Source organism: Trachymyrmex cornetzi, unplaced genomic scaffold, assembly GCF_001594075.2.
Source record: "Trachymyrmex cornetzi isolate Tcor2-1 unplaced genomic scaffold, Tcor1.1 scaffold56, whole genome shotgun sequence".
Lineage (NCBI taxonomy): Eukaryota > Metazoa > Arthropoda > Insecta > Hymenoptera > Formicidae > Trachymyrmex > Trachymyrmex cornetzi.
The window spans coordinates 1,961,069-1,988,105 of NW_017299871.1; the positions used below are offsets into that span (position 1 = coordinate 1,961,069).

At 36.9% G+C, this 27,037-nt stretch overlaps 3 protein-coding genes across 3 annotated transcripts in view; all 3 read right to left on the reverse strand.

Annotated features, from left to right (window-relative positions):
• The window catches only part of Clic (chloride intracellular channel protein 5), a 14,929-nt gene extending 3,430 nt beyond the window's left edge, over positions 1 to 11,499 (reverse strand). Inside the window, exon 1 of the mRNA XM_018515032.1 lies at positions 11,244 to 11,499. Coding sequence (XP_018370534.1) covers positions 11,244 to 11,312 — 69 coding nt within the window. The 5' untranslated portion in view covers positions 11,313 to 11,499. The remainder of the gene's footprint in view (positions 1 to 11,243) is intronic.
• An 838-nt stretch (positions 11,500 to 12,337) lies between these two features.
• On the reverse strand, positions 12,338 to 12,999 carry LOC108765979 (uncharacterized). Its single transcript, XM_018514947.1, has 3 exons — positions 12,754 to 12,999; positions 12,591 to 12,685; positions 12,338 to 12,525 (listed from the first exon to the last, which is right to left on the reverse strand). Exons 1-3 carry the CDS (start codon positions 12,836 to 12,838, stop codon positions 12,394 to 12,396), a joined length of 312 nt encoding a protein of 103 aa, XP_018370449.1. The 5' UTR covers positions 12,839 to 12,999; the 3' UTR covers positions 12,338 to 12,393.
• A 78-nt stretch (positions 13,000 to 13,077) lies between these two features.
• LOC108765978 (PTB domain-containing engulfment adapter protein 1) overlaps positions 13,078 to 27,037 on the reverse strand; it is a 23,774-nt gene continuing 9,814 nt past the window's right edge. The window contains exons 2-9 of the mRNA XM_018514946.1: positions 18,972 to 19,084; positions 18,794 to 18,861; positions 15,889 to 16,071; positions 15,443 to 15,769; positions 15,124 to 15,335; positions 14,844 to 15,055; positions 14,539 to 14,765; positions 13,078 to 14,466 (exon numbers count right to left, since the gene is read on the reverse strand). Coding sequence (XP_018370448.1) covers positions 14,392 to 14,466; positions 14,539 to 14,765; positions 14,844 to 15,055; positions 15,124 to 15,335; positions 15,443 to 15,769; positions 15,889 to 16,071; positions 18,794 to 18,861; positions 18,972 to 19,044 — 1,377 coding nt within the window. The 5' untranslated portion in view covers positions 19,045 to 19,084 and the 3' untranslated portion in view covers positions 13,078 to 14,391. The remainder of the gene's footprint in view (positions 14,467 to 14,538; positions 14,766 to 14,843; positions 15,056 to 15,123; positions 15,336 to 15,442; positions 15,770 to 15,888; positions 16,072 to 18,793; positions 18,862 to 18,971; positions 19,085 to 27,037) is intronic.

Genomic DNA, 27,037 nt, shown 5'->3' on the forward strand with positions numbered 1-27,037 from the left:
CAGCTGACACCTCGTGCGTTTTGTATTCTTTCTCGGCGATGACGCACAGTCCGTTTTCGGACGTTGCACAACGTGAGGGAGTTAAAGGCTCCATTTGGCGCGCGCGCAATTCTGTCAGAGAATCTCCTGTCAAAGGTTACTCTCGCGGATCGAGGACACGATAAGCAATCTTTGTGGATCGTTAATTCTCTTCGCAGTTTTTAATGCAAATATACGTGCCCCAAAAAACGCCATTCCAGAAACCCAACAAGTATTTTTGAGTGTCAGCGAAAGCGAAACTTCGGAGTAGAAAATTATTTCTAAAATTATTTAATAAAAAAAAATCTATATTGAGGTCCTTTTTTTTATTGATGGGCTCAGAGGTCTCACTTCCTTTTACATTCTACGTGTTTTTGTACAAGCCTCAAAGACGCGGATCTGTTTCCACACTCCATTCAGCGATGTATGTTGCTGTCTGATATGCCAAGTTTTATTTGTCTTACACGAATGAGATTCAAGCAGCCACACTATATTAATGTTAAATGTGAAATATGAACGCGTATCATGATAATCCCTCAGGCGTCCATCGCACATCTGTTAAACATCTTTCGGAGTTGAATGCGTTCGCACGGTATCAGAACTATCTGTCTATCGGTTGACCGAAGAGCGTCATTGTACATAATGTTTGCATCATTATTTCCGGAACGTCCGGGAAGGTGAAATAAAATATAACGACAATTCGGCGAGGATAGTCAAGCCAACCTCGCTTATTTGATTATCGATGAGCTTGATTTTCCGCATGGCGGTTATGTTAATCGGGAATTCTCCACGGAGAATATTCAAGAGTTATGTCTGTCTCCTCGTCCACGATTTGCACAAGTTGACTTTGAGGTATGAGTCATTTATTTCGAATAAAACGCGCAATAAGCAGATAACGATAGACAAATAATTCATGAAGTGAAGCCATCTTTATATACTTCAACTTGAGTCGCGATTCTGTCTGTCCTAACGTTGTTTCGGTCTTTTACAAATATCTATTTTTTTCTAGATTTCTAAAAAAGGGATAAAGAATAAAAACAATTAATATTTAGTCGATATTATCAAAACGTAAAATAAAATAAAGCGAGAGCATGGTAACAGCTTGAAGAAGTCCCTTCGAGACTCCTCAGCGGAAATCTAGCATTGGTATTCATGTCGAATATACAAGTCGCACGAAGAACGCGGATGGTGGATCAAATGTCATGAAGACACTGAACATCTTCCATCTTTGAACGCGACTCTATCTCTCACCCGCGGTCAGCGTTCTTCACCTCCTTTCTCTATTACGAAAGTCTGAAAATTCGTATGCGATGTCAGGTGTGCATCCTTCGATATTTCGCGGAAACTACACTCTAAAAAATAATATCGATGTGGATTCAACACCACGCAGTGTTTTTACACACAGAAAAATGTTTTGATTAAACCAAGAAGAAGGTCCACCCAGAATAGCGTTTTGGTGGAGCCAAACATAATTTCTGATTGATGATAACCAGAGAATGACTTCATCAAAATGTGATTCTAGTTGAACTTTTTTTGCTAGAACATTTTTCTCAGAATATAATTCTCACTGTGTTGATGTTAATGGATGCTTTCCATTTTAAATCAACACAAACTATTATCTTTCTTGATATTCAGTGAAATAACAAAAATAGAACGACATTTGTGTCATCGACTTCTGTCAACAAATGGAAAGCACTCAATATTAAACCAACATGGTGCGGATTTACCACCATGAGTTTCAAATCCATACCATGATGGCGACATGGCGTTAATACAAACATCAGAGACTCTAATTCTCCATAGTTCAACACTTTTCCACTGCTTTCCTATAATAGTCCAACCAAGTCATTGGTGTCCAATTGCGTTTTCCAAAGAAGATATTTGAGCTCTGAAAAAATCTGAAAAAATTCGGGTACACTTTCCAACATTTAAGAATAGCATTTCATAATAATACGATCCGAAACGTTTTTAATTTTTTTAATACAGGTCCGATTTTGAGGCAGAATAATTCAAAATTGAAAATTTACCCGAGTCTTTAAAAAGACTCGGTTGGACTACGGAAAATTAAATCCATACCAATAATATTTTTTAGAGTGCAACAAAAACCAACGTCGAAACGGAAAGGTGCCAACAAAATGGGAGAATGCATCTTTCCAAAATCACATGATAAATCGCTCTCCGTCTCGTGCATAAAGGTACGATTTATCGTATCGCTCAAAATTTTAACAACACGATTTACCTCGCCGTGAAGGAGATACAACGCGCGTATATACACGCAGGCGAATTCCATTCCTTTGAAAAGCCGCGCAAGCATTTGTCGAACGCGAATCGGTGAAACCACTGACGTTTTGATTGAGTTCAGCATATTTACAGGTGACGCGGGGACAACGGGGGACCTTCGACCGCTTCGACGTGGAATATTGGAGTCTCGGTTTAAGCGAGTCGGAGCGAGAGCGAACGAGAGGCGAAGTGTTTCATTTTTTTTTCTCTCTTTCGCGTCGATGTCTGTTAGGCGAACGATTCGCGTTATTGCGGCCTCGCGACAACGTAACGTGGCTCCGTCGAAGCCGCGGAACCGGACGGTAAAAACGGGGGAAAAGAAATCGAACGGAAAAAGGAAGAAGGACGACGACTAGTAAGAGCGGTGTATGCATCGCTGGTATCGCTAATGGTAACATCGCGGACAACCTTGTTTCATGCCTGAAAGAAATTAATGCGTGCCTGCGCACTTGTGTCATTCGCCCCAAGAATTCTCTGCACGACAAAAGTCTTACGAGGAAGCTATCCTCGCGAAACGGCTTCATGAAATATGGACGAGTCAATGACTTCGAAAGTGACACAATTCCGATCTCTCGAACTGCGATTCTGATCGTAACATGCACTGAAAAATGTATTGAATTTAACAAACAATTATTTGAGTAGTACCAATGTAACATTTATTTATAGAAAATTAATATTTGTTAAATAAAAATAATAATAGTTAAATCAAATGAATAGTTCTTGTATCAAATAAATATGTGTTTATACAATGAGTAAATATTCAACAGGCACTATTCAAATAAATATTTATTAAAATTTAGTACATTTTTCTCTCAATATAAGATGCTTTCATGATGACACGGTGAAACACAGCGAATTATTACATTCTTGTTGTTTCCTAATGTTAAACAAAGCTGAAATAATCATTGTGTTATACTGTTAGTTATCTTTCACTGGGAAAACTAGTGCAAAACTGGTGCAATTGAGTGCAAATTAGTTTACATATTTCCATTGTTAATAAATAATTAAATCCTTTTAAGATTATATTATTATCGTGACAGAAACAATATATAATTAAAATGATTCAATTCTTTATTAGCACTGAAAATATGTGAACTGACTAGCATTCAATTGTACTTAGTGTGCACCAGTGCTCCATTAGTTTTCCCAGTAGAAAACGTTATGCATCTTTTGATGGAAATACTAATTACGCTTTCCATTTGATGACACAAGTCGACGTAAGTATTGTTCTATCTTTATTACTCTGAATGTCAAGAACGACGTTTATGTCGACTTGTGTCACTAAATAGAAAGCATCCAATAATAAATGTACAATTTAATAAATATCTATATTATAATTCATGATGTAAATTGTACAACAATTGATCCTAATTAAATATTCCTGTGTTACAATTATTATATCTTTTATAATTATATATAATGACTCGAATTTTTGCAGCTTAATTCGTCTAATAAATAGATGGCTTATATAATACAATATGGAGCCTTCTTTTACAGACGTTTCCATCACATACCATACTTGTACAGGACGCCCGGCATCCCGCTGTACATACCGTTACGAGTAGGCAAATATACACACGTGTATGTACACACGCGTGCAAGTACCTACGACTTCTGCGAATATACCGGGTGTTTTCAAATTCGCGCCCGCGAAGTACAAGACGTGATACTTTATGATAAAACAAACAACTTTTTCCTTTAACGAAATTGCGTCCGATAAATAATTGAGAGGATGGGCGGAATAAAGGCCTAATTACAAAATCTTGATATTAATAAAAATTAAAATAACTTGCTACTTTTTTTATTACACATAAAGGGATACAATATTAAATGAATTTATGTAATGTCTTTAAGAAGTTACATGTTATAAATTTTCTCTATTACGATCAATATTACATGAAACAGCTAATTGCCCGAAAAAGAGCCTAAGTAAAATTGTGCCTTTATTCCGCCCATTCTCTCAATTTTTGCGCTTATTTATCGAGTTCAACCTGCTCTTTTGCAAAAACTACTCATCGGATGCAATTTTGCTAAAGGAAAAAGTTATTTTTTGTGCTAAAACGAACAACTTTTTCCCGTACACTGAAAAAAAATATAGTCAATTTTAATAAATATTTAGTTGAATATACTGCCAACTAAATATTTATTAAATATAAAGATATATTTATTTGATGCAAGAAATGTTAATTTGATTTAACAATCATTTTTTTTACTGAACAAATATTTATTTACTGTAAGTAAATGTTTAGTTGGCAGTATATATATATTGAACTAAATATTTATTAAAATTGACTATATTTTTTTCTCAGTGTAGTAAAATTATTATACATTCGATAAATAATTTTTGCGTTTACCTCGTACAACTTCAACCTGCTCTCCTGCAAAAATTACTCGTCAGACGCAATTTTGTAAAAGGAAAAAATTGTTTCTTTTAGCGTAAAGTATGACGTCTTGTACTTCGCGGGCGCGAATTTGAAAACACCCTGTATACAGCACGTGTAGCCATAAACTCTACGACGCGATCATCTTCTGCTCGCCATTTTTCCTGAATGAAACCGATGACGTGGATAGGGAAAAAAAGAAGGAAAAAAGAAACAATGCTGTCGAAATATCTTTCGCGAAGATACACACACGTAAGCGGCTATTATTAGCGGGACGACGTTTTGCAGTCATGTGGACATCGATATCCTTCGATCTCGCATCGCGCGAAGGACGATTTCCTCCTCTCGCGCTCGAGTACCTTTTTTGCAACTCTTTTTAATGCCTTGTTTGAACGACGGTGTTACGTGTTCGTGGAACGATCGTGCGAACTCTCCGAGTGTCTCTGACTTCTACCCAGGCACGCTTGTAATGACCTTAGAAGAGATTAAAGTGCGATCGATCGCCATGCTCGCAGGTGGTTACGCGATTTTTCTTTTGCTCAATGTACATGTACATATAATCACGACGGGAAAAATAATTCTAACGGGACGTTGAAGAGACTTGTGACATAGCATATTATATGAGCATATGACAAACAAGTCCAAAAGAAAATACCGTACTCGTAAGACGTCAAAAGAGAGGACATCTTTTCTATTATGTCTCCATTTAACTTAAAAATATTATATTCTGTCCTCTAATTTATCAACCTCGTATTCAACTAATTTTTCCTTTGTTTCGTTTAAAAAAATATTTTTCTTTTTTCGGACGAAAGCAAGTTCGTAAAAATTATTCTCTTTACAACTCAGCGAACACGATGACGTTATTTATCGTCATTTTGCTGTTATTTTGAATTCACACGCCTCTAGTTTTAATTTTTACAAGACGGAAAAATCACTACAGTCGTATAAAGTGTCTGAAAGTGTCATATTTTGGCAGGAAATGTAATAAAAAAAAATTCTAAGAAATGAAAACTACTCATTACTGTAAGGTTTTAATAACAGACTCCCGCCTTCTGAAGATTAATAAATCGACGAGTATATTCCTAGAATCATCGAGGAATAAAATAGAGAAGATACGGGAAACGAAGTCACCGAAGTCGGCGGGGAAAGCCAGAGGAGCAAGGAAAGCGGGAAGGCAAAGGAGTCCATCGTTTAACGGTAGAATCTCGCGGAGGACCTCGTGGTAGCCGCTCGTCGTTTCGTCCCGTTTGACATACTTACTCGAGAGAACTTCGCATGATCGCCTCCCGAGAGTGTAAGATCGGCCGGTTTACCATTAAATCTTCCCGCGCAATTTCGACGATTGGATCCAAAGTTACGCCCGATGCACCGTCGTTCTTCGATTTGCAACAACGGTATAGCTGATCCGGCGGCGTACCGGCATAGTTTTGACCTCGTTAACTGAATAAATTAAACAGCCGCCGTTTAATGTGCGTGCGTCTACGATATTTCGTTGCGAGGAGACAAGAGAGAGGACACTGAGAGAAAAATGTTTGGTATTTCTTGGTATAGTTGGCAACCTAAAATGACTATATATAATTATAGTTATTATAACCATAAAATAGTTGAAGTTACCATAAAAATAATTCAATCATATTTTTTGTGGTTGTCCCAAAATATAACTATAAAATTATAGTCAGTTGAATCATTTTTATGGTAATTTCTCTCAACTATTTTATGGTTATAATAACTATAATTATATAGTCATTTTAGTTTGCCAATTATATTAGTTACTGCTATAATAATAATAACAGTAACACAGTTACTGTTATTATTATTATAGCAGTAATAATCATAATTATAGTAATATATAATTATACGCAAAATTCAAAACTTCACTTGAGAATGTTCACTCTAGCATTCATATTCGCGCGATTTGATTTGAAATTGCCTTTCGAATCGAGTCGTGATAATGCCCATATCACACTAGTGATTGTAGATTGCATCGTGACGGTATTTCGGAGTTATTTGGTATAAAACGTTCGCTTTTTAGTTTTCGTTTGTTTCTATTGTCGAAAATGAGACGGTCACCCATATCGGTGCAACCTGTCTTTAAGTGTGCCAACGAGAATTCTAATAGATAGCCTGTTAGATAACTGACTTATCATCTCGATTACAGTATTAGATGAATATTCAGATAGCTAGGAAAATGTTACTACTGACTAGCAAATTCTTTCTGATTAATCAAGATACGTAAACGCGAAGTGATCTCCAATTGCTAGTGTGATACAGGCATAAGATATTGCAAACTTCGAGGAAGTCGTTCTACAACACGATAGTAGAACGCCTCAATAAACTAGTTACAGACGTTTTATTTATAATTAGTTATACGTGTCAACAAGAACTCTTTCTCGACGAGATTCGAAGAGATTCGGTGAGATGCTGGTTTTTCCGTGACAAATCAATTTTATCATCGATTTCTTTCCCCAGTTCGATAATTCACGATTAGTCTTTGTGTCTTTATCAGGTATTTATTCGCGAGATATAGGCTGAAGAGCGCATTCTTGACAGTATAACACTTCGCCAGCTACCTGAATATTTATCTAACACTGCAATCGAGATGATAAGTCAGTTATCTAAAAGACTGCCACGTAGAATTCTCGTTGGCACACTTAAGGACAGGTTACACCGATATGAACGACCGTCTCACCTTCGACAATAGGAACAAGCAAAGATTAAAGAGCAAACGAAATAACTCAGCAATACATTGAGAATAGTTTGTACTGTTATGTGAATTACAAAAATTTGCTCGCTTTCTGAAATTTACAAATTTTATTGGTCTAATTAAAATATTCTAACTCTTAAAGATTGCAAATTGAGCCATTAATTCTTTTTCAAGACTAACTCACTTTTAAGAATTAGATTCTACTCTACAGAATTTAGAGAGTTAATAGTGTGTAATAATTTAATTATGATAATTAATAATTGATATCCTACGTAATTATTCTTGTGGCGCGACATCGTCTTCCCAGGAGAAAATTTCCAAAGTTTATGATTTCGATTGTGCAAGGCGCTTCGTTCCTTTCACGAGTCATCTAATTCAACGATATATATTAAGATTGTTGTATGGCGTGCAGTATTTCTCTCGGAAGAAATCTGATCGATCGTCGGCGAAAGTTCAATCGCAAGCTCTTTAATGGTCATTCGAAGGTAGCCTGTTTCCACTTAAGGAGTCATTTCTCCTTGGAAACACGGTGAAAAGAAAGTTCCAAGAACTCGCGTCGAGTTCACCCTCGATCGAATCGGATCAATCGAGAATAACAACGATCGTAATAGCCTGGCTATTAATCTAATCAGAATCGAAAATGTAATCGAATGCGATATCGTAATATATCGAAATCACAATAAAGCGATATTGATATCGCAAAATTATGATATCATGTAAGATCAACGATCTTGTTTAAATCATATTTTTCCGTCTATCTAAGAATACGTCGCGCGTATCAATACTTCACCGCTGAGTCATCCTAATTTTTTATTTGGAACAAAAAAACAACAGACTTAAAAGCGCGCCTTAAAGAGTCACAAGTTACTTTTGAAGTTACTATCAGAATATTTTACTCTTTCAAAAATTACACCACTCCACTTAACGTAAAAGACACGTAAACGCGTTTGACAAGAATTTACAGCACTTTCAATGTCCTAAAAAGGAAACGTATAAATCCCTTGGAGAAACTCCTCCACATTTCTTCGCTAACGACCGCTAATCACGCGATAAAGAGATCTGATCTCAAGATTTTAAGACGCCGCGCAAATTATTCCGATAAGATAGGAATGTGCCAGCGGCGAGACAAATGGAATTTGTACCTCAGCATAATCAATCGATTCTGGATATCGTGATCCCGTGAAATCCCAGGAGCTGTATTCTCGAAAAATATCGCAAAAATATTATATGACAAAATATTATATAATATACTCTGTTATGGACTTTCTACAAAAAGTCATCTAAACTTAAGCCTTAAACCGTAAGAAACTGACCAACCACGGTCGAATGTGAGAAGAATAATTTTATTCAAAGCTTAGGTAATAGCTTATTGTAGAAAACTCATTAGGCATCAAAGGAGCAATGGTAACCCGATTTTTTGAGTTAAATAATATTTTGTTATTTTTAACTTCGTTGAGTGCCAAAATATAATTCAATTCATTTCTATAGTTAATTTAAAAGTAAACAATATTCATATTAACGTATGTACTTGGTAACTAATAAACTAAATTTCAGTTAAATTCGATACATTTTCTCGAATTAAATTTAACTCCATTTTAAATAAATTAATGATATATTGAATAAGAAAAAAAATTTATCAAATTGGATATAATTTGACATAAATTTAACAGCGAATTTAACAATATAAAAGTTACGTGTATTGTAGGTTTCTTTAGTATTCCCGTATGCGATTTTTTTCCGAAAATAAAGCTCCAGGGCAGGCACTGGCAGAAAAACCAGTCTAGTTACAGGCCTTTCATTTTCCCGTCCACTTCCAGCGGGTCGCGAAGTCGCGCCGCGCGCGAGACAACTTTTTTTCGCCCGGTGGCTTTTCCCGTCGGGAAGCGGGAAGTGGCGGGAAGGAACAGCGGACGCCTTTTCGTCGTGTCGTGTCGTCGTGTTCCATCTGCCGCGCGACGTAACCACGTAACGCCCGCAGAATGCACAAGCGCCTCCGGCGAAGGGAGAAGGGGTTAGGGGAGCGCCGCCGTCGGCGCCCTCTCGGGCGCCCTCGATGATTCCATGCGTAAAGAAATGTGTAACATACGCACGGCGCGTCGCGCTTCTCCGTCTCGAGGTGCGCCGAACGTTTAGTCCGGATCTACAATAAGTGATTTAAGTCTTAAGCCGTAAGAAATTGACCAATTACAGTCGAATTCTAGGAGAATAATTGACTGATTCGCCCATTTCTTATAGCTTAAGGTTTAAAATTCTAAAGCCCATTCTACATAAGACGCAGAACACGGGTCGCAGGTTGCAAAGCTAGAAATTAACCTAACGTATTTTAATTATGATTCGATTGTAGGATGCAGAACACAGGAAGTTGGGTGAACTTCAACTTTCGTGTCCTACGTATTGCGGTCTGTGTTAGCGACCTATTACAATCTGAAATACGTTTCACTTGCGACCTGCGACCTGCGTCCTGCGTTTTATGTAGAATGGGCTTAACATCTGGTTTTTAAGCCTTGTGTGTCTGTTTGTGTTTCGCGAAGCAAGAAATCGCCCCGAGACCTCGGATGGAGAAAAAATTAATAATCATATTTGAACACACAATAATCATTTAGAAATAAGACATGTAAAATCAACTAACAATAAGTAAGAGAAGCGCCACTTACGTTCCAAGTTGGAATAATACATATATTTAAATAAATTGAAAAACCCCAAAAAATCCTTATCATAAAAAAAACAACTAATTCCTATTAACCTTTTTCCTCTTTATTCAGTATTCAATAAATGTATCTCAAATGTAATTGCGCGCCGATTACTTTAGCGCAATCAAACTGAAATATATAATAATAGTCCCCTGAAGTTCGATTTACTAGCATCTTAAAACCTATAAACAACGAAAAGTATTTGAATTCGGTTATATCAATTTGTGATTGATCAATTCATTCTCTCTCCGAGATCTCGGAGCGATTTCTAGCATCGTAAATCTTGGGAAGTGATGCGGTGTAAAAGGAAGACGCAGCCTATTTAACGTCGACCGGCGTGTGCTAGAGACGGAAATCTTCATTCGCGACGATGGCGAGTCCGCGGCGGAGATTGGGCGACGGGTAAACCGGTCTGGATCCCTTGATGTAACGTTAGACATGCGAGCCGAAAGACTCGTGACACACGTGTAGCCACCGCGATGAGCGGGATGGGCCTTTCTCGCAGGCAGGACTGAAGGAGGAGTTTCTTCGTTCTCCGCGTATCGGTCGAGCTGCGAGCAAAACAGCGGCGTTTATTTCATACTTATATACGTACACGCACGTACTCTACGCGTGCAACCGCGTCCGTTGCTCGCTCGTTCACGGCTCCGGTCCCTGGCGATCACGCGTCGGCGAACGCGCGAGGGAGCCTCGCTCCGCGAGCAGCAGAAAGACAGAAACGATCGAGGCTGAACGATGAACGTACGCGAGAGTCGGCGAGAGCCCGGCGTCGAGATATCCGAGATCACAGACGCGAAGTAAAAACAAAGTCTGTACAGGAGAAAGAGGAAGAGAAAGAGGGAGGGGGGAGAGAGAGAGGGTGAGGAACGGTCAACGGTCATGATGCGGATTATTTAGCGCTCTGGTCGACCACGACTACCGTCGAACGGCCAATTTCACGGTTGCGGCGTCCCACCGGGATAGGGGGGAAGGACGAGAGATTAGCCTACGGTTTCCCTGCAGGAGTAAACGAAAACCAGTTGGCTGCTCCACGCCCATAGCGCGCACGGGACAACCGCCTCCTTTTTCCTCTGTCTCTTCCTCTCCCTCCCTTCCAACGATTCCAACGTACTGTTCCGATCGGTCTGTCTCGCTCGCACGGCGATCCTCGATCGCGCGTGGCACACTCACCTTGATGATCAGCTCGATCTCGGGTACGTCGCCGTTACTGGTGCCGTTCTCGTGATTATCGTCCGCCATCCTGACGGGGATCTTCGTACGCGGCGAAGAAGGAAGAAGGCACTTTTGTCCTGTGGCGTTTCTCGGTGGCTACCTCTTTCTTTCTCTCTCTCTCTCTCTTTCTTTCTCCAGTGACTCGGCGCAAAACTGAACGAAACTAAGGAACGAATAGGACGCAACGCAAGTCCGCTGAATACTGACTGAATTGACGCAACGCGTCACGACCGTCACGACTCACCGTGCCGCGCCACGTTCGCGCCGATGGCGCCGCCTGCGGCGCGCCCGCCGAATCACGTGACGCTTCTTTGCGCGCGCGCGCGAGAAACGCGCCTAATTTGAAAATGGTTTGATGACATAAGATTACTGTATTCTGTAACTCGTTATGTAGAGCGAATTACGGAATAGAGTACATACCCCGAACGACAGTAACGACAACGTATATTATCGTTACGCAGGTTTCATACATGATAAAAAAAACTGTGCAAGGACAATATAACGATATCGTTACTGTTGTTAAGAGTTAAAAAATAGAGACGCAGATGAATCAATTTCAAAGTAGTAACAACGTTTGAGACGAATCAGAAATTGGTCCTGAATTTTATAAGCTAATATAAATCCGGTATCAGAAATTTGCCTTAAATTACATTCAACTGTCATTGTATGTAATGCTGCATTTGGTCTTTTTACATTATGGTTTGATGTGTTTTACTTGAATTCCTTACAAAAATTTTATTTAATGGAAATTACTTATTTTGCTTTTAATACTTGATAGATAATTAATCACTATTTTCCAAATAATAAATTTCTGTAAGAGGTGTTTAAGATACTAGAATTTTTACAAAACATTGTAATAATACAAAAATTAGAGCGTCTTTTGGATGTTTTTATGATCTATTCTAGGCTTTTACGTTATTTGTATAATTACCATGTGATAAATTTTTCTATAATTTTTGTGATAATTGTTTGACTGATCAATAATTGCTAATCAATAATTAATGTTACAGTATCAAAATATATAAATATTCCTATTAAATACGTTTTTCGCGCTAAAATATAAATAATTATACACAAAACGGTCAGATATTTGTGGCATAAATGTTTTTCAAATTTGCTTTTCTTCATCAGGTGCGCAAGTAGCCGACAATATTTTCTTCAATGACTCGCTATTTCGAGATTCTATGTAACATTTTGCAGTCTTCAAAGCATCTTGTAAAGGCGATTCTATCCTTTTTCCCTGTTGATAAACACAATATATATCACTTATATTTATGTTATAGAAGATATATTTTGAATTTAGACCTCATCTTGCGATTCTTCTGAAAAATTCTCCTCAATAACTGAATAGCGATGTGATTTTTTAAGAGCATAGTCCGTGCCATCTTCCATTACATTTTCTTTAAAAATATATTTTTTTAAATATTTTATTGTTTTGAGATATTTAATTCGCATTATATTTTCTTACCGTTATTATCTGCACCTCGATATAACGTGACATTGCTGATCAAAATTATATAGGAAATAAGAAAGGCAAGTCTTAGAAATGCCATCGTATGCAATTTTAAAGGAAGTGAAAGTGAAATTTGGAGGAAATTTAGATGATCAAAAATAAATTAATTAAAAGTTGGGACCATGGTTGGAACTGATAGCTATTTTGTTTATGACATTTCAGTCATGAAAGCGTCGGGGATAGTATTGTGTGATATTATCGACGAGACGATTGCACAACTTCAGATTATTTCGAGATTTAATATACAGAATATAAGGAAGACGTATTGGATGTCCAACATTTCAGTTGAAATAATCAATATGCTATATTCTTAACTATGATTCTTAAACAATATAGCAACAATAATATTTCATATGTACATAATTACTAATCCTCTTTATATAGCAATAAACCTGAACTCGTTTAACGTCTTACGTTTGGTCGGATCGTAGAGATTATCGTAAACTCTACAGCCAGAAGTTCTTATGCTCTCTTACAATTAAACTTTTTCTCCTTCCGCTTACGTTCGCGCGTCAAAAAAAAGGTATGTACGACGGACCAAAGAAAGAGGATATGCTGAGTGTATGAGTTCAATCGACAGACTATGAAAGCTATGCATTCATTATTAGTGTGACTTCTAATCGCTACAACGGTTAGTACTCCGCTTTTTTTCGTTTCTTTTTTCACTTAATAACTTATTTTCCAACAGACGATTGAACAATGTGACGAATTTAAATTATACTAGGCCGAGTGTAAAATATACAATATATTATCAACTCTTCTTACAAAGTAACACAAAAAAAGAGTGTCCCCCTCCAATTTTAATAAACTTTGGATGTGTTAAAATATACAAAAAATAGACACGTATTTTTTTTATAAACCAATCAGATTCTTTCAAGAGAGGGCTTCACTCTCTTATTATGTGGCTCAACGTTTATAAAAAAATATGCCTCTTTATTTTTTATCTACATATTTAAAGCTTATTAAAATCAGAAGGGAATACTTGGTTGTATTCCCTTTTTAGTTATAGCTTTAGAATATAAGAGATTACTCGGCCGTCACCAATTCTCTGATTCGGTGGCTAAGGACTATGATATTAATTCATTAGTTCTTTTTCAATCTCGTTAAAAAATATGAAAGACGCAAGCATACCATCGTCGATATAAGATTCGCGATAAGATTTTTTTAAGTATATATGTATATAACAAATTCTCGTCTAAATAATTATGTTGTCTTGATTAGAATAATATCTCATTCCACTCTAACGGTCGATTTGAGATCTCGTCTCATTGACTCATCATTAACAACGATAACGCATTTTCGGTGCGCTGTTCGGATTGGACCCAAATTCTAAAGCAACGGATAGAATAGCGTAGATTATCAGAGAGTGTAGGATACACGCTTATAGAATTATTTCACATATGTGTACCATAAATATCGAACATGATCATAAATATACGAATAGGATAATAGTAATAATTGACTAATTTTGGTTTTACACGGACATAATCCCTAATTGCTTTATCCGTTAATTGGTATATCGTACTCTGCATCCTAGAGCACTAATAAAAATTTTCGTTCGAATGCTCATAGCTTCTAATCTGATTAACGAGCCTAATTTCGCAGTGGGTCCAAGCTCTCCAAAGAAAAGTCATCAGTTCCAATGCACAGCCCTCTACTAAAGCCATCCTGAAAATTTTTCATCGTATTATAACCTATTTATAAAGGAACCAATTAAAAAGTAAGAACTGCATGTTTCACCTTCATCTCCAGCAACTTCTTATCCAGTAGTCCGATAGCGTTTTCCAGTTCTTGTTGGCTAGGATTAGATGTCATGGTCGAAGCTCCGAATTCTCCCATTTCAAACGGATCCTTAAATTCATTCTTCATATTTAAAGTTGGCGTAGGATTGAAAGGAATGCTACCAAACAGATCTTCCTTGACTCCGTTTTGACGTCTCGAGTCTTTCGTCTTTGGTGGTGGTGCCACTGGAAAGAAAAAAATAATGTTCTCAATGCATACATCATACAAGTTAATTAATGTCCATAAATTATACATATACTTACGCAGGGGCGGAGGACTGGTTGTGCCGTTAGATTGCGAGAAGAAGTTCGATCCCGAAGATATCTGACCGTTAAGAAGCGGATTATTTGACTGGTGATTAGCAAGACCATTAGCTGCGGTCTCATAAGCTCTTGGGTTGAAATCTTCCTCAAACTCATCCATCAACAGCCCTTCCAATTTGGTGCCAACCGACGGCATTGGTGCCGGCTCATTCCTACAAAAAATAAAAATGAAATTAAGAAAGCAGAAGTTGATGAAATTTACAGTGATTGTTGACCATACCCCATGAAATCATCGTCGAAATTCGTCTCAAAACTCCTCGGCGGAACTGGCGGCGGTTGCTGAGGTCCATTAGACGTATTTCCGTTGCTGTCACTCATATTCAACAATGGCTTGCTAGTCGTACCATTGACCTGTGATGAATCCGTAGGAGTTCCAGGTACGTGAAGAATATCGGGTATATTATGCTGCGATAGGTATGTCGACACATCCGCCTAAATCCGAACAAAAACATAATTGAGAAAGATCGAAACAATCATTACGTCATATTACGTCAAGAATCTTATAAAAAATAAGTTTCATATATTTTTTTCTAACTAACCGAGCCTTTAATAGCCGCCACATCTTGCAATCGTTGCCGATAAACATTGTTCTCGTGTTCAAGTCGTTTTATTTTCTGCTGCAGCACCATACAACGTCGTTGCGTCTCTAAATCCTTGCCGGATGTTTCCAGGAACCTCCTGTAGGCGAGATCGAAGGCTTGACCGATGGTCAGCGTGATTTCCTCGGCTAGTTTGTCGCTGACGAAAACGAAACATGTATGTCTCTCCGCGTCCTCTTCCTTCGCGATGAAACTGAAGAACTTCTTCTCTCCTTTGTCGTCGGCGCAGTATGAAATTCTATGTAACGGATACTGATGCATAATTCGCTGCAAGAATAACCTTCGATCAAACAATGTCCAAGTAATCGAACCTTGGATACGAGCGTGAATACGGAAAGTAATTGTCGCATAAAAATTAATTCTTCACGTCGACAAATGGCACTAACCTTGGACGTCGTTTTCGTTTTCGGTTCTTGTATCGCCACGCCATCGATGCTTATGGTGAGTTCGACCTTCGGGGTTTTCGTGCCTTCGCTTTTCTTGAGTTGCTGATTGAATTTCAGTTTGCAAATCGCCTCCTTAACGACCTCGATGCCTTTGGGTTGGTCCACCTCTGTGCTGCCCAAATACTAAAATATTAAGTCATAGAGAGATGACGACAAAAAGAAATCAGTATGCGCAATAATTGTTGTACAAAAAAAAACGACACAGCGTGGGAAATACTGTGACGCCTCTAAGAAAAATTCACGTTAAAAACACGGTACAAATGTACTTATTATTAATGACGGTCTTTTCTTAGCGCATTCCTTCGCACTCTGCATATTTTTGCATTATAATCCTTGCAAATTTTCCGCATACATTTGTAAATTAGCAGCGCACGACATCTCTCGTCAAGGTAATTTCCGAAAGAATAGTTGTCTAACTACTTATAGATAAGTCGCTGCATGTATATTTAAATATTTTACGTAACCAAAACAGCCTAAGAGAGTTCCGGATATCTTTAAAAAATTTATTTATCAAGAAAGATTATATCACGTGGATTGCAGGAAAAGAAATTGCTGACAAAAATGAAAATATTGATTATGACTTTTATCGCAACTCGTAGAAAGTGAGAAAGGAAATTGGATATACATAATAATAATAATAATAATAATAATAATACATCGTCAGGGAAATTAATCCTAATCGATAATTAATGGAACTGCTTGCAATCGCTTTATTTCACAAACCGAACAAAACGAAACGAGGCATTTCGTAATGACGTTTGGAAATAAGACGCACATCTAACGGAAATTTACGCTGCATTCCTTCCTCCCGATAAAATATTTATGCACTTTAATCTTATACGAACAACGCGATAAACGTAACACTGACAAATTGCGCGATATTATCGTGTTACGATGACGTTTCACTGCGTAGTTTAATGATCTTTGGATACTTTTATATCCCCGATCAAATTACGCATCTTCTTGAATGACGGAATTGTACTCCGAACACTTACGCAAAATCGAATCCGATCGCATTTTAATTGCATTTTCCATTTTATTTCCTGCTTATGTAACAAAAGTATAAAATTTTAACTCTTTCAGAATTATAAAAAATTCACATAAAAATTGTTAAATTTTTAAAAAATTATTCTTAATTAAAAAATTCAGATTTATGCTTTTTTTCTCTCAGCCTAATGAGAAATTAAATCAAATCTCCAGTCGATTAAGATATATTGGATATGTTAACACATGGAGAAATTTTCCTTTCAGTGGAATACCTTCCAAAAAAAATACGGGGAGAGCAGGATTGCGGAAACCTAATCCGGTTAGAGAAAAAGGCATGTCCGGACATATCAATTCCGCTGTTTCGTGTTTAGTGGTGACGACACGACACTCGTTTCATTCGTGAGATAGTGAAATCTGGCCGCTCGCGAAGTTTCGAAGTTCAACGAACTCGTGGCGACGCGCCGGTTGGGGTCTCAGCGTCTCGAACAATTCATCCACGATATGCCGGTATTCGTATTCACGAGGAAACTTACGTACGTGCCGGTAACAATTCGAAATGAAAGGTAAACGGTTGCAAGTTGCGCACTTTTTCCGGGTGACGCGAAATGAATGAACGCTTCGAGACTAGGATCTTATTTCTATTTCTGTGCAAGTCATTCAAAAATAATGAGATTCCACAACCGGCTAGAAAGTGTAAATCGCGAGTTACTTTCAGTTTTTACATGATTATTTCCATCTTTTAACAACCAAACATTAAACTCCTCCCGTCGTTGGATTCAACCTGAGCATCTTTATCTTTACGAGACATCTGAGCCTTTCGTTTCCAGACTTACGATTTCTTTCTTCATTACAGGAAATATTGAATTTTTACGAATTAATTATTGGAAATTTTTATATTTCTATGAATCTACTTTCTGATAAATCTTGTCTCAAATAAATATAATAATTTATCTACTGTAGAACATTAAAATTTAATTAATTAAAATATATTTTTTCTCTAGAAAGAATAAAATAATGAAGAATGTCTTTGTTCTCAATCAACTGCCTCTGTTTTCATTACCTTTCTGCTTGTTATTGCTTAATAGTTGCCAGCAATTTCTCCGGCTTTTCCCAGGCCGTACACGATGCCTCGGTGTTCCACCCAGCGAAATAATCAACTTAGCTTAATTACGCTCGTTAGCAACGAAAGGTAACTAGGCGAACGCACGTCGACAAATTCCGCGAAAACATAATGGATATCCTGCTCGGTGAATTTACGAACTTGATGAGTGTACCGGAGATGAAATTAAAAGCGGAAAAAAATAGAATCGACGATACGCGTTGCGACGACCTCGACCTTTCATTCCGTCAGTTTCAAGATACCGAGAAACGATGCTAGGATGATACTTGTAGCTTCGTTGTTGTTAATCCCGCGATGTCGCGACCTCCATCAACGTGCATACACAAGTTTCGTATCAATAATCAAGAGTATTTGCAACATCCTTTTAAAATGCAATCTTAATAAATTGTTTATTAAGATTAATCTTTAGAGAGTAAAGATTTAGTTTTAAAATCTTGCAGCTTTTCTTAAGTAAGATTTGTTGTAATTCATTAGTTCATTATATTGTTTTACTTGAAATACTATTTTAATACAACATATACGGTAACTTTTCCGTCCTGTAAAGATTCAAGAGTTCCACTGCTTTATAAAAATCATTACTCCCAATTTTTTGGTACAAAATTCAATGCAAATAGTAATTTGCAAAAGCAATCGTTACAGTTCTTTGCGAAAAAAATTCAGGACATAAATAATACCTTTATGAGACAACACGTTATCCTAATACGAAGAAATCCTCGCAGTATAGAAATCGTACAATACCTTGACTAGGTAGGCGATGTGTCCTTTTTGGAGCGCGTCCGGTGGGTGTATCCAGTTTCTACTCGTTCCTGCGAACAGGAGAGTCGGGATGGTTTTCAACCTTCGCCATAGCAGCGGCGAACCATATTTGCTAATACTAGTTCGCGATACACGTGCACTGGAGAGTCAGGTTACTCACCTCCGTTTTTGCTCGGCTGATTTTTATTGTTCGCCGAATTCTGCGCCCATTTCAGTAATGTCGAGTTCCTCATGTTGTCGGCCTCTGTCTACAACCGACTCTCAGAGTCCCCTCTGCAACACAAATTCCGGCGAACCGCCAAATTAGCTTATCAAAGGATTACAATTTCAATTCGTAAGTAGTGCGCAATATAATAAAATTGTATTTATGGACGTAGAATAGTTTAAATATATTTACATAAATTAAAGTAATTAAATTTTCTGAATATTTAAAATATACATAAAATTAGCAATTAAAAATTGTTTTCTGGTTTTAATATACAGTGAGTGCAGAAAGCATTCGTACAAAGAAAATATTTTTTAAAAAACTTTTTTTTTTTTTAAGTAAATATTATCCAGCGAGAAATGAGTCATCGAATTGATGTTGAATCGATATAAATACCATGATTTCAACATCAATTTGACGTCGATTCGATGTTTAATTGACGATCATTTCTTGTTGGATAAACGAATCGATATAAATACCATGATTTCAATTTGACGTCGATTCGATGTTTAATTGACGATCATTTCTTGTTGGATAATTAACAATTTATCATAAATGTTTCTTAAAATTATATATACCAAAAAGATGTGTATTAATTTTATACAAAATATATCATCTGAAAAATAAGAAATTAAAAATTGTATTGTTTGAATGCTCAAAAAGTATTCGTACAGACGAGAAATTTAGCTTCTAAAATCAGGAATACATGCGAAGCTCGTTTGTTTATGTTAGAACAGAATGTGTTCATTATATAAAATTGTTAATTAATGTTTATTTTCTATAAGTAAGGCTTTTTTTATAACAAATTTCCTTGTACGAATCTTTTTGCTCTCACTGTAGGTATACTAGATTTAACTTCTCTTTCCGGTTCTAAAAAAAATATGATAAATATAATCAAACGTATATACGAGTACTATTATTTTACTGTTCGTGACAGTGAAAGGCTTATAGAACGACTGTTTATGAAGACTTTAAGGGGGCTGCTGGTCAAACGTCAAAAGCCAACGCCAGCTGTAAATTTTTCCTTTCCCTCGACATTTTATGAGGTGGGACGTGAGTTTTGGACTCTATCCAGGTTACCGTTCTCTTCCTATTTCCACGATCTCTCGCGCGCCGCCTTCGTCTTTATCTGTGTCTCGAAAATCATTCTCTAACCGCGCACTTAAAGCTCCTGCGACGCAGAAACGTGTATCACCGCGGTCAACAAGAGCTCGTGACCAAAGAGTGGTCTCGTTTCATTGTAAAAGAGCAGAAACGTATCAAGCAGTATCCATGCACATTTGTAATATACAATTTATAGATATAAATTTTAAAAATAAATTCTAATCTTGTAATTTCGATATAAATAATTAATCTAATCTCCAGTAATACACGTTCTACATATTAAAGTCATTTATATATGAAATATAAATATAAAATGGATGTTATTTTAATAACAATTATTACAACCTACTGTACATTTTGCAACAATTATAATTATAACATTATGTTATTACATTAGACACAATTTTAATCACATTGCTATGAATTACAATTCTAGATTGACGCGGCCCTGAGGGAGAATGCAACAAGAGCGTGCATTCTGTCCTCTCCTTGCTCTTTCATTGGAAACGATTGCAGTCGCGAAATCTTTGTTCGACGTCTCTCGTCATTTCTCTCCTCGTCCTCCCTATCCGCGTGAGATCCAGTTCTCTTTATCATTCCTATCTGAAGAACGCGATTGAATCTTTTGACGTAACGAAGCTTATGTATATTCATAGAAAATCAGGTCAATTACATGCGTGTTAACACGCACACATGTACATACATACAAATCAAGTTTTTTCTCTCACGCTCGAAGTGTTTATCTGTCGCTCCTGAGTGTCCCCCGTGATATGTTTTTCTTTTTTCTCGAGAAATACTGATTATTATGATAATTTAAAACTAAATGAAGGATCTCATTAGGTCTCTATTGTTTCTCGTAGGTGCCGTGGACACACAGAGTCGTGTGAAATCCACTTAAAGCACAAACGATTGTTCGCGGAGTACCAGCGGTCAGCCTTGAAGACGAAGGCTAAATCCTTTCGCGTTTCATCATCTTGCGTATAACACCACCTCAGACTTTGAAACATTAAGTATCCAATTGGATCAAGTATGCGCAGATAGAGACATCAGTGCGATCGGTACGTTACATTATGTAGCACGCTTTGTTACGCATACATCTCTCACTGATTCTTATATCCATATTTTGATTCCGCAAATCTGCATTCTATTTCTAATCTTATGCGCGACAATTCAATTGGTGACGTGTATCAATTATCTTGAATTACTCATGAGTGAAATATTTTTATGTTAATTTCAATTAGTTCATGGAAAGGACGGTTTTACTAAAATGTCTCAAAAATTTAGCTACGAATCTGAAAATAACTTTGCTGGACCATCAAAGTAGTATGCAAAACATTCAAACTGATTGCTAGAATGTCAAACTGTTTGCAGCATCGCTCATCACATTTAGATTTCTAGGTAATTATTTTAAAATAGTCCAACAAAATTATTTTCGGATCTGTATTTAGTTAATTTTTAGATACTTTAGCAAAAAATCGTTCTTTCAAAATATGTTTAAAATTTGAGACTAGAATTAGCTTATTTGGAGAACAAAAAATATTGAGACAAAGAACGTAGTTAAAGTTTGTTCAATTAAGCTAATTATACGTCAACGTGCGAGGATTTTTAAGCTTATCTCAGGTAACTCCAGAAATACGATACTTACACTGAGAAAAATGGTCTGGTTGGATTAAACCGTAATTCTGGTGGAAAATGGACGAATCAGAATTTTCTGGTTATGTCTATTAGAATTCTAGTTAAGATAACTAGAATTCTGATTAATATAATTATTCTGGTAAAAATAAGAATTCTAGTAGATTTTACTAGAAATATAGTATCAACCAGAATTCCGGTTATCTCAACTAGAATTCTAATAAATTTAACCAGAAATTTCTGATTCGTCCATTTTCAACCAGAAATTTTTTTCAATGTATGCCCGCGGAAATATTTCAATATCTTTTTGCGCGCAGTCGCGAATTTGACTGCGTAATGTCACGGTGAGTAGGCGTGTTTGCGCGAGATTAAAACGGCTTATCTACATACACCTTCCTCGAACAAAAGAGGAATGCAGCCTCCCGAGAATCTATCCGTTCCGATCCATCCGGAATTCCAGCACCACCTACAGCCGGATTTGAACGTGAAGACAGCTTGGGAATAGAATTTTTTTCATTCCCGTAAATGAGAACGTCTGACGTTCGCAGTTAATTCGGCAATGAACGCAATTACAAGTGAGCGGCCGAGACTGGAATCTTTCCGCTCGATACGCGCGAGCGAGAAAGTCCAAGAGCTCGCCGAGACGTTCTCGGATATGTTTGTTAAGCTGGCGTAGCCACTAACACGAATATGAGACAAGAATTTAGGTATTTGTTACTGTCAGTTTCTTACTTTATGCCCACTTTCGTTGTGCTGGCCTGCATTTAAAGACGATGGCTGTGCTAGATTAAATTTAATGGAATCATATAAAGAAGACGAGTTGTAAGAAATAAAAAAAAAAAAGAAAAATACTCAAAGTAATAAAATCACTAAATTTCTTCACTGAGAAAAATGGTCTGGTTGGATTAAACAGTAATTCTGGTAGAAAATGGACGAATCAGAATTTTCTGGTTATGTCTATTAGAATTCTAGTTGAGATTACTAGAATTCTGATTAATATAATTATTCTGGTAAAAATAAGAATTCTTGTAGATTTTACTAGAAATATAGTATCAACCAGAATTCCGGTTATCTCAACTAGAATTCTAATAAATTAAAAAAAAGAGAGAGAGAGAGAGAGAGAGAGAGAGAGAGAGAGAGAAATTTCTGATTCATCCATTTTCAACCAGAAATTTTTTTCAGTGTTATACTGTCGATTAATTTTAAGATGCGCTATATAAATTCCAATAATATACAAATGTAATTGATTACGACCACGAAATTATCAGATTGATAAAAAAATTATGAATAGTATGGAATAAAAAAATATAATAAAGCGTAAGATAAAAATACATAATGAGTTAATAGCATAAAAACCACAAGAATTTTTTTACCAGTATTAACGTCTATTAATACTAATACGCAAGAATATCGCAATGAATAAATAATTAACGAGTATTTTATCAAGTTAATCTCGCGAGCATCTCTGATCGCGAGCATGCATCAACCGTCGGCCATACGATATTAACGTCACACAAACAACACGCATTCAAGGATAAATCGACGAGTATATCTCGGGAGGACGAGAACTCTTCTTCGAAGAGATCGACGGGACGCGACGTCGCGGTCCACTCGGAAATGGGCGCAATCGCTTTTGTGCGCTCGAAGTGGACGACGCGACGGCGACGGCCGGTGTCCAGCGGCCGTGCCTGGTGCCATTTGAGAGGCGTTTAAGCGCTGAAAGGTGGAGGTTCGGATTTAATGCACGACTTCCTATTCCTCCCACGTAGGCGCAAAGAGGTCGAGAGCGCCAAAGCCGAAGCGCGTTGTGCCGGCTCGCCCGCGCCGGCTGACGGGCTGTTGCCGCGCGCCGACCGGCCCGTGCGAACGGATCATGGCGCAGATCTGTGCCGCTCTCTTTCTCCGGCGGTGCTGCGGTGTGCGATACATCAAACTGTCCGCCCCCGTTCCTCCTCTGTTCGCGTGTTTTTTCGCAGTCGCCGCGCCGGGTGCGTCGCGATTACGATTCGCGACGGACAATAGTAGTTATGAAACAATTAAACCGGCATTTTTCCGCTGATTGTAATCGACAAGTAAAAGTAATAATCACGAGTCCTTGATGATTAAACATGCATTCATGATAATAACTACAGCGAGTACGAAAAGTATTCGTACAGAGAAAATATTTTTTTTAAAAAACTTTATATTTAACAAGTAAATATTATCCAGCGAGAAATGAGTCATCGAATTGACGTCGATCGATATAAATTCGATGATTTCAACACCAATTTGACGTTGATTCGACTTTTAATTGACGATCACACATTTCTTGTTAGATATAATTAATAATTTATTCATAAAGAATAAAATAGACTGTATGTTTCTTCAAATTGTATATACCAAAAAATGATGTGTATTAATTATACGAAATATATCATCCGAAAAATAAGCGGAAATTAAAAATTGTATTGTTTGAATGCTCAAAAAGTATTCGTACAAACGAGAAATTTAGCTTCTAAAATTAGGAATACATGCGAAGCTCGTTTGTTTATATTATAGAACAGAATGTATTTATTGAATAAAATTGCTAATTAATGTTTATTTTCTACAAATAAGCCTCTTTTTGTAACAAATTTCCTTGTACGAATACTTTTTGCTCTCACTGTATGCGTATTCAATTATATAAGATTACATTGTAGGTATATGACGAAAAAGAAAAATATAAGATATAAGCGGGTATGTGTTATTAAATCAATTAATGTAATGCGATTTAAGTCAAAGCAAGTGTTTCATAAAATGCTCGAGAAAAGGATTGAAAAAATAAGAAATGGATAATTAATTAGTCAAGTGATAACTGCTAAAAATATTAGACAGTATTGATATTAAAATATTACTAAGAGAATATATTAAATTTTAATAAATCTTTTAATATAAAAAAAGAGAAGAAAATTTATTTATAATAAATAAATATTTATTCAATAAAAAAAAATGAGTTGAATCAAATTAATGGTTCTTGTACCAATAAACATATATTTAAAAAATATTTATATTCAAACAAATTTATTAAGTACAAAAAAACCATTAATTTGATTCAACTCATTTCTTTTTATTGAGTAAATATTTATTTATTATAAGTAAAATTTGTTGATACTGTTCAAATAAATATTTATTAAAATTTAGTATTTGTTTCTCAGTGAAATAATGAATAGCAGGGTGCCACGGTAACATAACGGTATTTCACATTGCGCGTGTAACAAATGAACTTTCATGCACTCTGTATTTACAACAGGATCAAAAGCAAAATCTATGTTTAATGCTTATACAAACATGAGCCAACGTACATGTATTCGTAACGTTAATAATATGACAGAAAACTGCACGTGTGCACGTTACACGTGTCGACCCTTCCCTAATAAATACTTCCGATACGTATAATACGTATATAATAAGCAGTTGTTTCCACTTTTTCCTCTGGATCCCCCGCATCGCTGTTTTCCTATACACATTTTTTCCATCAACGCTACATGTTGAACGATCCCTCTAATTGACACAATCGCCAAGTCCCTCGCAAGCGCTTCAAAGTTCCCCTGTGGGAACCGTGAAAGTTGCCCGGTTGTTATTCGCGGAGCTTTCGTAACGCAAAGATGTACCGTTATAAGATTTAGCTCGCAGCAAGAAAAGTTGCCTTACAATTTATTACGCGAAAGCGAACTCGGCTGCGTTTATTAAAAATGCATAAGCCCCGGCCGTTGTTTGACGCGCGCGTTACCCGCGTGAGTTGCGTACGGTAACGTGCGATGGGGCCCGATTCTAGACAAGCCATCGAAGAAAGTAGAACCCTCACGCCGCCGTCATGCACGGCCGCGCATAGGCGCGATAGCAACTTCGCGAAGCCAAGATCGCACACGAGAGGCATGTCTCGCGGGCGCCTACATCCGCCGCGGATAGATTATCCGTGAAGTTTCGCGATAAGAAGGATAGAAAGTATCGGTTTCTGCGCCAAGCCAAGGTATCGGCGTGCCACAATTAGGCAATAATCGAGAACGGCGATTAGTCGCGTTTCCTCGACACGTAATTATCTATTAATAGCGACGAGCGCGCTACATCAGACTCGTACACATAAACGAATGTTTTTTTTTCTATATTCTTCGAGATCTCGCCGACCAAACGTGAATAAACTATTCAATAGATTTAAAAAGAAATGTAAATTATTTCCATGCTCAACGCTCGTTTTATTTAGAGAGATCCTCGATAAAAGAGTCTGGACACAAATCGCAGGATAGTAGTTTTAACAAAAATCTTTGAGAGAGAAGGATGTACATTTACTATTTCTTTTTCTTTCTCGTTCTTTTTCTCATCTATTTTTCTCTCTTTCTCTACTAGGAATTGTTAAATGGCAGTCAAAAATAGCTTTCTCGTATTCAGACTTTTATTAGAGGGTCTCTAGTCTCTAGTTTTACCCGGAAGCGTTCAATTATTCGTCGCGGGGACCAACAAAAGATATTACGAGTACCACGTGTCACTACATTTTACATGCTTGACGCGTACAACGAGAGGCAAATAGATATAGCGGTCCTTTCACGAACGTAGGGAGCTACGTTCGTACGGACTCATCGAGAGCACATCGAAATTCCTCGTGTCAGGGAACGTGAAGCGATCGTGTCTTGCACGAATGAAAGGATCCTCTATTCGACGCCACTCGCCGGAAACACAAAGAAAAATCGTGGCCACACAAAAGGCCCTGCACTCGAGGGAAACGTTTTCACACGAACGCCACTCTTGGGCAATCGGCATTACGACAGCGTGATCTTTAATTGATTCAAATCGAGGTTATTTTTTCAATGTTCAAGAATAAGAAAAGCGAGATTAGATAATTGATATTATAATGGAAAAGCGGAAAGTGTTATTAAACGCTGTATACAATTCCAAAAGTTTGGAAAAAATTGACGCTTTGGGATTACTTACTAAATAGGATAATAATGTGTTTTTTAACAATAATTCTTCAGATCTAATAACGGTCATTAGTTCTAAATTATTAAAAAAATACATTGTTATATATATTTAATAAATTCAAGTAAAGAACGGGCAAAGAGCCAAAGTATAAAAAATTAACAACAAATATATATATTAAAATAATAGAACATACATACAAATTTAGCCAACAAAATTAACAAACGTTTCGAACCCGATCGGGTCATTTTCAATGATAACATAAATTAATATAATATACAGAATAAAGTTTTTGAAATATCGCCACTTGAAGAAATTTGGGTAGTATCATTGTAGGTCTGATTCCTCGGAAATAA